Below are 10,543 nucleotides of genomic sequence, written 5' to 3' on the forward strand. Positions count from 1 at the left end.
GCCCCTGGCAGGCAGGACGCAGCGAGGCAGTAACTGGGCAGCAAAGCCCAACATACTGTTTTGCCACTACCCACGACTGGAGACTACACTGCCGCAAGTCACCGCACCTTGCCGCGCGTGAGCCGCTCCTCAAAAGCCTCTTTCTCCCCCTCCCCCCAAGGCCCTGCTACCCCAAAAGCCCTGCCCCCAAAAGTCACCGCCGCCCCTGCAGTCCCTGGCCCCTGCAGCCCCTGACCTGGCCCTCCCCCCTCCGATGCCCGTGCCGCCCTGCAGAACACACACACACCCTACAACCCCTCCCCCCCTCCCGGCCCCTCACCTGGTTTGGCTCCAGGAGGTCCCCCATCCCCAGGGGCTTCCACCCGCTGTTCTCCCACAACACGTTCTGCAGGCTGCCCAGCAGCCCCCGCACGTTTCCCTTGTTCTTGTTCTTCCACGCGTCAACGCGCTCGCGGTGCGCCGCCTTGAAGCCCTGCTGCGCGCCGCGGCGCTGCGCCTCCTCCGCCTCCTTCGCCTGCGGGGGCCGGGGCAGGGCATGGGTTGCAAAACGGGTTGATTGGCTTGGAGAGTCTCGCGGGGAAGCAGGCCCGGGAGAGGCGGGGAAGTAGGCGCCGCGGCCGAGCGCCGCGGCGCCCCGTCGGCCGGCCTGCTATGTAGAGCGGAGGCCGCGCGTCCCTCAGCGGCTCTGCTGGGCGATTCCTCCGGCCCTGCCCCCTCCTATGATACAAGATAAAGGCGCGCCCCACCTGCTGCTCCGCCAGCGCGGCCTTCATCTTGCCGTGCTTCTCCGCGATGCGCGCCGCCCGCAGCTGCTTGCGCAGCTCGGGCTCGTCGCCGCCGCCGCCCTCGTCACCATCATACAGGTCCCTGCGCGGCATGGGTGGTTGGGTGGTCGGATGGTCGGGTGGTTGATTGGGTGGTTGGTTAGGTGGGTGGCTGGTTGGGTGGTTGAGTGGTCGGTTGCATGGCTGCTTTTGGGGGTGGATAAGACGCCGTGCGTGGTGCAGGCCGTTTTGGGAAGAGGGGCGACTCAGCAAGGGCTGTCAGCAGTCACCCAGCGGCCGCCATCCCCGCCAGCTGCAGGACGCCGAGTGCTCAGGTCGCGCGCATGTCGGCCTGATCGCAACCTCAGAGCCCGAGCGCTCACGCGTGGCCGGTGACGTCGACGCCGCTGACGTCAAGTAGCGCGTCCAGCGCCCCCAGCCCGGCCGCCTTTGGCCGCGCCGCCGCCGCCGCCGGCCGCTGCCGCTGCTGCTGCTGTTGCTGATGCTGCCGCTGCTGCTGCGGCCCCGCCGCCGCCGCGGCGCCGCCGCTGCCGCCCGAAAAGAAGTCGTCGGCGTCAGAAACGTCAACCACTGCGGGCGCAGGCGCCTTGGCCGCCGGCGCAGCAGGGGCCGGGCCGCCGCCAAAGCCCAGCAAGTCCTCGCCCACCCCCGGCGCCGCCGCCGCCGCCGCCGCTGCCGGCTTTGAAGGGGATGCCGCGGCTGCGGATGCCCCGGTCGCAGGCGCGGCGCCGCCCCCCAAGTCCAACAGGTCCCCGTGGCTGGCAGAAAGCGCCGCCTTCACTGCCTGCGCGCCGGCGGCGCCCCCCGGCGACGCCTGCTGCGAGTGCGCCGGCGACGGGCGCCGCTGCAAAGCGCTTGGCTGCGTGCGCGCGGCGCTCGGCGACGGCGAGGCTGCGGCGACCTGCTGCTGTTGCTGCTGCTGCTGCTGCTGCTGCTGCTGCTGCTGCTGCTGCTGCTGCTGCTGCTGGGCCTGCCTCTGCGACGCAGCAGGGTGCCGGCTGTAAAAGTCCTCCTCGTCGCTGGAGTGCCCGCCGCCGCCAGAGGTGTCTATCTCGTGCGTACGGATCACCCCCCCGCTGCCGCGCCACGGCGCGCCTGCCGCGCCGCCGCCGCTGCCGCTGCCGCTGCCGCTGCCTGCGAGTGCCTTTTCTCCTTCCGCCACCGCTTGGTCCCGCAGCATCATCTGCACCTGCATGCGCACTGCGCGTGGCAGGCATGCGAGCGCCTGCTCCTGCCTGTTGCTCGGGATCTCGCTGATCTGGATCGCGTAGCTCAGCACCTCCTCATGCGACACGGCCGCGCCGCCGCCGTCCTCCCACTCGTGCTGCGCCCGGCCGCCGCCGCCGCCGCCGCCGCCGCCGGACGAGCCCGCGCGGCCGTGGGGCTCGACCTTTTCGAGGGCGGACTCGAGCTGGTGCAGCCCCTTTTGCGCCGCCTGCAGGCCCTTCTTCCCGAGCTCCGCAGCCTGCTTTGACAGGCCGCGGAGCATGCCGCCCCAGCCCTTGCCGCCGCCGCTGTTATCGCTGCCGTAATCGAGCCCGTCGGGGTAGGGCGCCGGTTGCTGCTGGTGCTGCTGCCATTGCTGCTGTTCTGCGGAAGGGTCATGCGGCCTCGGCCGCTGCCGCTGCGGCTCAAACTCGGAAGGGCGGGTGTTGGGCCATGACGCCTGCTGTTGCTGCTGCCGCTCCCGCTCCCGCTCCTGCTCCCGCTCCCGCTCCCGCTGCCGCTCCAACTCCTGCTGTCGCTCCAGCTGTGCCTGTCGCTCCAGCTGTGCTTGCTGTTCCCGCACAAGCTGCTGCTGCCGCCGCCGCCGCTCCTCCTCGCGCTGGGCCCGTTCGTCCTCCTCCCGGCGGTCCGCTGCCGCCACGACATCTGCAGCAGCCGCTGCCGCGGCCGCGCCATCAACAAAGGACGATTGCCCAAGCCCCTCGCTGGTGGCGCGCACGCCGCCGCCGCCGCCAGACGACTGTGGCCGGGGACCCGGCGCGGAGCTCCCGAAATCGTCGGCGGGCGCTGGGGCCGCCGCTGGGACTGGCGCCGCTGCGCCGTCGACACTGTCAAAAGCCGCAAACGGGTCGTCGCTCAAAGTGGCCACGGCCGGAGAACCTGCTGCTGCTGCTGCATGAGTCGCGGGCTTGGGGGGCCCTCCAAACAGAGAATCAAGGTCGAAAGATACCTGGCTGGGCGGCGCGGCAAACGCCGGCCCACGCGGCGCCGCTGCCGTCGGCGCCGGCGGGCGCGGCGGCGTGTTGTTTGCGCTGCTGAGCGGCGACGGGCGCGCCGGGGGCGAGGGGGTCGGCTGCGGCGCCCTGCGAGGGTCGCGGAGTGGCGAAGGGTTTGCCGGGGCCGATACGCTTGCGTCCATGTACGCCGGATTCTAAACACCCAAATGGTCGAGCCCCAGACCTGCTACAAGCCGCAGGAACCAGGCCAAAACCCATGCACTTGGGATTGGCCCCATGGCTGTCACTGCGGCCTGGTCACCAGCGCACCTGCCAGAGGCCATGGGCTGAGGCTTGGACATGCCGCCCACAAGTGACGCGAATGGGTCGTCCAAGCCCGCCAGAGACCCGGTGGAGCCGTTCCGGGACGCGGGTGCCGACGTCGCCGCTGCGGCACCGCGCATGGGGCTTGCGGATGCTGACAGCGGCGGGCGAGGGGACGGCAGGGGTACGCCAGCCGGCCCTGTCTTGGGGCGCGGGGAGGGCGCCTGTTGCTGCTGTTGTTGCTGCGCCTTCTGCTGCGCCATGCTGCGCGCCGGGTTGAAGCCCAGCTGCTCCTGCAGCAGATCGTCCAGGTCCATTGTAACCGGACGTTTTATAACTCAGTCAAGCCTCTTGAAGCCCGCCTACGCGCTGAAACAGGCCTGACCGGGTGGACACCACGAAAAGTGGTTGCGGCCCCCTGCGCGCAAGCGCGACTCAACGAAAAACTTCAAGTGTTTATATCGCGCGGCCAGCACCAGGATGGTGCTTTGTCTGTTGGTTTCAGGCGTCTGGTGCACTGCCTCGTGGTCTGGTTCTAACTATTCACCATGTGGTAGACAAATGCTGCGTGATACTGAGTTATTTGTTTGTGTCGAGGAGCTTGCTTCGACACTCCCTCAGAACTTGCACCGCACAGGACAAGCACCGGCCCCTTGGACAGCGCTCTTTTTGCTGCATAACGCATGACATGTCTCTTTTAGGCTGTATTTAAGCTTCAGTACAGCTGATTGCCGATAGTCACCAAGGCGCCAGCACGAATGATCTCTAGCGTTCTGCTGTCGTCCCGCGGCGTGGGTGGTGAGCGGCAGGGCGCGTTGTAATGGAAGCCATGTGAAATTCTGCCTGCCAGTACCTGAGCCCACCCCACATGGTGAATGCGCACAGGTGACGCGCCGACGCTTGCGCTGCACACCGTATCAGCGTTTGTCGCTCGCGGAGCCCTTCTTGAGGCGGCATGGCAGGTGCGCGCCGCATGGGAAGTCGCTTGCCAAGGGCTGCCAGCAACCAGAGTGCTAGCCTGTGCGTCCTGCAGTTCTGAACTTGTGGCGATGCCGCTTGAGGCGACAGAAGATCTGCCTCGCCGCTGCTGCAGGATGAAGGCGCGCTTGCACGCTGGAGCCGCCAATTTCATTGCAGCACCAGCGGAACCGACAACTCTGGAGGCCGTGCTAGTGTTGTTTTTGGCAGGAACAGCAGCAGCAGCAGCAGCAGCAGCAGCAGCAGCAGAAGCAGCGGCAGCAGCAGCAGCAGCGGCGGCAATAGCACCAATTACGGCTCAACAAGCTGGCAGCGCAGCTTGATAGGCAGCTACAGCGGTTGGCTGCACAGCTGCGGCAGCAGCAGCCCGCTGTGCAGCAGCAGCAGAAGCAGCACCAGCACCAGCAGCAGCAGCTATCCAAGCCTCTCTGCAGCTGCCGCCACGCGCCGCGCATTCCACGCGTCGCCGCTCGCTGCGCTTGCGGGCCACGTGCAGCCCAACGTGACGGAGGAGCAGCTGCAGCCTGACGAGGCGGCTGCGGCCGCCGCCGCCGCCGCTGCGGGGGCGGCTGCCGCGTCGGCCGCCGCGGTGGACCCTTTTGGCATCGTGGTGGACGAGGTCCAGGCGGTGTCTGAGCGCCTGCGCCACAGCGTCGTGAGCAACGTGCCCGCGCTCAAGCTGGCCGCGGACTACTATTTCCGGCCCGGCGTCCAGGGCAAGCGCCTGCGCCCGACGCTGCTGCTGCTGCTCGCGTCGGCGCTCTCGGGCCGCCCGCCCGGCGGCGCCGGCGCCGCGGACTGGGCGGCGCCCGACCTGCGGCCGCCGCACGAGCCGCCGGCGGAGCCGCGGCGGCGTGCGCAGCGCGTGGCGGAGATCGCGGAGACGATCCACGTCGCCAGCCTGCTGCACGATGACGTCATCGACGACGCCTCGACGCGCCGCGGCGTGCTGAGCCTCAACGCGAGCGTGGGCAACAAGCTCGCGATCCTCGCGGGCGACTTCCTGCTCGCGCGCGCGAGCGTCACCCTGGCGTCACTCCGCGACCACGAGGTGACGGAGCTGATGAGCCGCGTCCTGGAGAACCTCGTGTCGGGCGAGGTGATGCAGATGACGGCGGGCGAGGAGGCGCTGGGGTCGCTCGACCATTACATGACCAAGACGTTCTGCAAGACGGCGAGCCTCATGGCTAACAGCGCGCGCTGCGTCGCCATCGTGGCCGGCGCGCCGCCCGCGGCGCGCGACGCGGCGTGGGAGTACGGGCGGCACCTCGGGCTCGCGTTCCAGATTGTGGACGACATTCTTGATATCACGGGCAGCAGCAGCGTGCTGGGCAAGCCCGCGCTCAACGACATGCGCGCCGGCATCGCGACGGCCCCGGTGCTGCTCGCCGCGCGTGAGCAGCCGGCGCTGCTGCCGCTGATCCGGCGCAAGTTCAAGGGCGCCGGCGACGTCGCGGCAGCGGTCGAGCTCGTGGCGGCGGGCAGCGGCGTCGCGGCCGCGCGGGCGCTCGCGGCGGAGCACGCGGCGATCGCGGCGGCGCAGGTGCGGGCGCTGCAGCCGGCGGCGTGCGCGCACGCGCAGCTGTGCAGCGAGGCGCTGGTTAGCATAACGCAGCGCGTGCTGACGCGCAGCAAATGAGGCGCCCTCCGCAGCCGCAGGGGCGCCGCCGCTATGCCCTTGGAGCAGGCACGCTGCGCTTCGCAGCGCCTATGGTTGCCTTATGCGCAGCCCGTTTTGGCAACCGCTTCTTCGGTCTGGAGCGCTCTCATTGATTGACTGATGACAGGGCCACAGTGTGCTTGCTTTCCATGTGCCCTCTTGCTTTGTTACCACCTGCCCAGCAGCCCAGGGATCCACTCCTTTATTTGACAGCGGGCCCCCTGCCCGCTGATTGGTTGGTTCGCGTGACGCCACCGCGGCATGGTGGCGCCGCCTGCGCCTGTGGGCACAATGCGGCTTCAGCTACGGGCGGTCTCGCCCGCTCGTCTTGCCACTTTGGAGGCATCCTTTCCTTCGCTTTACACAGACGAGCGTCACTGATTGGCAGGGCTCTGTGCAATGTAATGCCACTCTCAGCACCTCCTGTCCTGGTGCCGGACTGCGCAGCACCATGAACACTTCGAAACTCATGATGGCGGCGAAAAAGAAAGCAGAGCAACCGCACGCGGCTCAGGGGATTTAACAAGGCAGTCCGCTGCGCCGCCACCAGCCCTGCCTCACGTAAGGGAGGGTTCCCGGTGTCGCGGCCTGTGCGCTGGCTGACGCAGACGCCGCAGCACTTCCCGCTCGGCTGCTTGGGCCCGCTGCTGTGGGCTCAACGGCGCGGCTGAGCTGGCGTGCTGGGATGCCTGGGGCTGCTGCTGTTGCTCCTGCTGTTGCTGCTGTTGTTGCTGCTGCTGCTGTTGCTGCTGCTCCGGGCGCTTCTGCTGCTGCTGCAACTGCTGGCGGTGTTGGTGCTCGTGCTGCTGCCCTGCTAGGGCGTGCTGCTGCTGGTGCTGCTGCTGGTGCTGCTGCTGCTGGTGCTGCTGCGACTGCTGGTCATCCTGCTGCTGCTGCTGCTGCTGCAGCTGGTGGTGGTGGTGGTGGTGATGGTGCTGCTGCTGCAGCTGGCTCCAACCCGAAACCTCCAGCCCTTGCCGCTGCCGCCGCTGCTGCTGCATGATGGCGTCCTCCTCCGCTCCCACCTCGGCGTCCCAACCGCCAAGCCCGCCGCCGCCGCCGCCGTCCCCGGCCGCGATCGCCGCCTTAAGCTCGTCCGCCTCGGCCCTCAGCGCCGCGCTCTGCGCGAGCGCCGCCTGCCGCTGCCGCCGCTGCCGCGCGGCCTCGCTCCAGGCGCGGAAGCCGCGGTGGCGCGCGGTGAATGCGCTGGTGGTGGGCTTGAACACCTCGCGCAGCCGCACTCCTGGGGACTCCCCTGTCGAAACGAGGTACTCCAAGCGCCGCACCTGGGGCCAGGGGGTGGGATTTGTGGGGGAGAGGAGGGGTCAATAGGGCGTGCACTGCGTTGCTGTCGCAGAGTTTGTGAGAGCGGCTGGGCTGGGGACTGGGGGGTTGCGACTGCGGCAGTCGCGAGCGTGCATGTGGGATGCCAGCTGCTGCCCCGCCGCCGAGCCGCGCGGCGTCGCAGGTGTGCGTGCGGCACGGGCGTTGAGCATGAGGCTGCGGCCCTAGGTGCTCGACACCCCTGTGGCCCGACACAGCCGAACGCCGCGCCAGCAAAACCCAATGCTCGTGCCAAAGAGACTTTCGGAGCTGACGCAACAGGACACACAGATGTGCTGGAAAAACCGCCCAAATCTCCCCAGGACTGCTGAACCACCCTGCCGCCTAGAGGGTGGCCGTGCGCCACGGCACGACTCATCCGTGCCATGCGACAGGGCGCCGTAGGCGCCACCCACCATGTCGCCAAAGTCCCTCAGAAAGAAGGCCAGGAGGCTGGGCGTAATGGTCAGCGCGTCGGCCTGCCACTGCCCGCGCGCCTGGCACAGCGCGCGCAGGCGGCCGGCCATGAACGCCGTGGCGGCGGCGCGGCGGCTGAGGACCGGGGGGTATTTTAACACCAGGTCACGCGCCTGTGAGGGTTGGGTGCAGCCATTGCGGTGTGGCGGATCAGATTGTATGTTAGATCTTGGACCCCCCCCCCCCCCGGCCAGCGATGCCGCGCACTACAAAACAAACTTTGCCTATCGACCCGGGAACTGTTGTTGAGCCAACGCTTCGGACGTGTCATAAGCTGGTCCTCAGTAATTGTGCAGACTGCCCCCCCGCCACGGCCGCGTGCGGCACGCGAGGGTGGCGTCGCCTACCGTCTGGCCCCCTGCGTGCGCTCACCTTGTCTGGCGCCAGCCGCAGCACCTGAGGCAGGGCCTCATACCGCGCCCGCAGCTCCTGGGGCTCCAGCAGCAGCAGCGCCGGGCACTTGCGCAGCAGCAGCGGCTGCTCGTACTCCTCCACACCCAGCACGTCGCGCAGCCCGCGGCAGCGCGACGCGACTGTCGGGAAGTCCAGCTCGAGGATCGCGGGCGCGCGGCGAATATAGTACAGCGTCAGCTCTGACCCAAAGTAGTCCGCCATGGACTCGACGAGGTCTGTGATCTGGCGCATGCCGCACGGCCGCAGGCTTTCGAGCCGGCCGCAGACGGCATGCGGGACTCGGGGGAAGCCCAGGACGCATTGAATGAGGGCCTCCAGCTCAGCGCAGAAACAGTCGCCGGCGCGGCAGGGCGAGCCGGGGCCGCGGGCGCGGGGATACTTGTAGGTCCACCGCTCCTGCCGCTGCCGCTGCGGCTGCCGCCGCTGCTGCCGCTGCTCGTGCTGCTCCCGTTCCTGCTCGTGCGCGGCGCCGTTCCCGCTGCTGCTGGCCCCCTCGTGGCCGCGGTTGCTTGGGACGACAAGGTTACTGCCGCGGCTGCTGCTGCTGGGGAGGGCGCCGTCTGGATCCTCCGCTACCGCTGCTGGCGTTGCCGCCGCTTCAGCGGTGCGGGGGCCAGGGCGCGCAACGCGGGCGGCACAGCACAGTGCCGATGGGTGCGGCGCCCGGCGCCACCGCTGCAGCCCGCCACTGCCGACCTGTCCATCTGAACGTCTATATGTCATGCAAAGCTGCCGCGGAAGCGCATTGGCTATCCAGCCTGCTGCCCATGAAGGCACGCGAGCCTGCATCTCTGCCCTTTGTGCCGCGCCAGCACCAACCCTAGTGGCCGTGTGAGATGCGAGTGCGTTTAGGATGCCACCTCACGCACCACACCGTGCGACTGCGCATCCAAGCGAGGACTAAAGCGTCGCGAGCCTCAAAACGGACGTTGTAACAGCTTGAGAACAATATATGTATGATGTACAAGTATTGTGCAATGCATTACAATCGCCTGGAAACCTAGACACTTGTCTCGTAGATCACCAGAGTGATCCACCTCCCGCTCCCCTCGTCCCGCCCCTGTGACACCTCCGATCGAGCCAATTGCTAGTTGTGCCGTATAGCCACTTCCTAGACCTCACATTGCCCTGAGCGGTGGTCGTCCGCGGCTGGCTGTCGGGGCGAGCAGCAACGGGGCGGCACAGCTCGCCGCAGTCAAGCGCGTGCCGGGCTCCAGGCACTGGCAGCGGCACCCATGGAGCTCGAGGGGCGCTGGCAGGACCTGGACAAGCTGTTGACCCGCAACGGCAACCTGGTCGGCCCCGGGTTCGAGCCAGGCCCAGAGCTGCGGGAGTTCCTCCAGACAGACTGCCGCGTGCTGTGCATCGGCGCCGGCGGGCTGGGGTGCGAGATACTCAAGGACCTGGCGCTCTCCGGGGTTGTGAACATCGACGTCATTGACATGGACACCATCGACGTGTCGAACCTGAACCGCCAGTTCCTGTTCAGGTGTGTGTGATGTGGTGTGCCCAGGGTGACGGGGGTGGTTTGTCAACCATCAAAGCGGGGCGAGTGGCGGCATACAGACAGGGTCAAGATCAATCGTGGAGGAGGGCATGGAGCGGATTGAGGATGTGCACATGCGCCTGTGGCTTGTTGGACCTGGCTTCGTCGGTTGGGCGTCGCGCGGTGCAGACACGGAGTATGGTCCTGTCGGCTGCGACATTTCTTTTTTTGACGACATTCGCGAGCAGTTGATGGGAGGGCGCTGCTCAAGCTGGGCAGGAGGCACCAGGCGCTGTAATGCAGGGCGGCGCTTGCAGTGGCGTTCACCCAGCCATGTTGGAAACGCCGCTTTGCTGGGTCGCGTCAGATACAGATGACATCCAGGGATGCGGGGGCCAACGCTGCCCCCACTAGTGTGCATCCCGCTCCCCCACCCTGCAGCCACCACTCTCGCCGCGGCCCAACCCTAAAACCCACGAACCACGCAAGCAGAAGTGCATCCGCCCTCCTGCCTCCTCGCAACGCACTCACCCGCCGCAAATACTCTCCAGCCAAGCCGCAAACACATTTCTAATCACATTCATACAGCCTGTCTAAACCCCGACCAAGCTGGCAGGGCAACACAAACCTCTTCTTCGCCCAGACCATACCTCCACCTCTCCGCCCCTACACCCAAACCCCACCGCCCCCCCCCCCCTCTTCGCAGGATGGCGGACGTCGGGAAGCCCAAGGCGGTGGTGGCCGCCGAGCGCGTCAACGCGCGCGTCGCAGGCGCCAATGTGACGCCGCACTACTGCCGCATAGAGGACCTGCCGCCGGACTTCTACGCGGAGTTCACGGTCATCATCCTGGGACTTGACAGCCTGGAGGCGCGGCGGTGGATGAACTCCATGGCGTGCAGCCTGCTGGGTGGGTGGCGCTGGGTGGGGCTGGG

The 10,543-nt window shown here is 68.0% G+C and overlaps 4 protein-coding genes across 4 annotated transcripts; 2 read left to right on the forward strand and 2 right to left on the reverse strand.

Moving 5' to 3' along the window:
• Window positions 1-193: 193 nt before the first annotated feature.
• On the reverse strand, window positions 194-3,588 carry MNEG_9836 (hypothetical protein; the record flags this gene model as incomplete). Its single annotated transcript, XM_014041689.1, has 5 exons — window positions 194-214; window positions 320-514; window positions 747-867; window positions 1,148-3,094; window positions 3,278-3,588. The coding sequence occupies 5 exons, from the start codon at window positions 3,586-3,588 to the stop codon at window positions 194-196; spliced, it is 2,595 nt and encodes an 864-aa protein (XP_013897143.1).
• A 441-nt stretch (window positions 3,589-4,029) lies between these two features.
• Window positions 4,030-5,888, forward strand: MNEG_9837 (geranyl diphosphate synthase; the record flags this gene model as incomplete). Its single annotated transcript, XM_014041690.1, has 3 exons — window positions 4,030-4,069; window positions 4,157-4,233; window positions 4,746-5,888. The coding sequence occupies 3 exons, from the start codon at window positions 4,030-4,032 to the stop codon at window positions 5,886-5,888; spliced, it is 1,260 nt and encodes a 419-aa protein (XP_013897144.1).
• A 578-nt stretch (window positions 5,889-6,466) lies between these two features.
• MNEG_9838 (hypothetical protein) lies at window positions 6,467-8,846 on the reverse strand (the record flags this gene model as incomplete). Its single annotated transcript, XM_014041691.1, has 3 exons — window positions 6,467-7,195; window positions 7,649-7,822; window positions 8,082-8,846. The coding sequence occupies 3 exons, from the start codon at window positions 8,844-8,846 to the stop codon at window positions 6,467-6,469; spliced, it is 1,668 nt and encodes a 555-aa protein (XP_013897145.1).
• Window positions 8,847-9,358: 512 nt separating this feature from the next.
• On the forward strand, window positions 9,359-9,612 carry MNEG_9839 (hypothetical protein; the record flags this gene model as incomplete). Its single annotated transcript, XM_014041692.1, has 1 exon — window positions 9,359-9,612. A coding segment is annotated over one exon (254 nt), but the record flags the coding sequence as incomplete, so codon positions are not given.
• Window positions 9,613-10,543: the final 931 nt, after the last annotated feature.

Source organism: Monoraphidium neglectum, assembly GCF_000611645.1.
Source record: "Monoraphidium neglectum strain SAG 48.87 unplaced genomic scaffold scaffold02082, whole genome shotgun sequence".
Lineage (NCBI taxonomy): Eukaryota > Viridiplantae > Chlorophyta > Chlorophyceae > Sphaeropleales > Selenastraceae > Monoraphidium > Monoraphidium neglectum.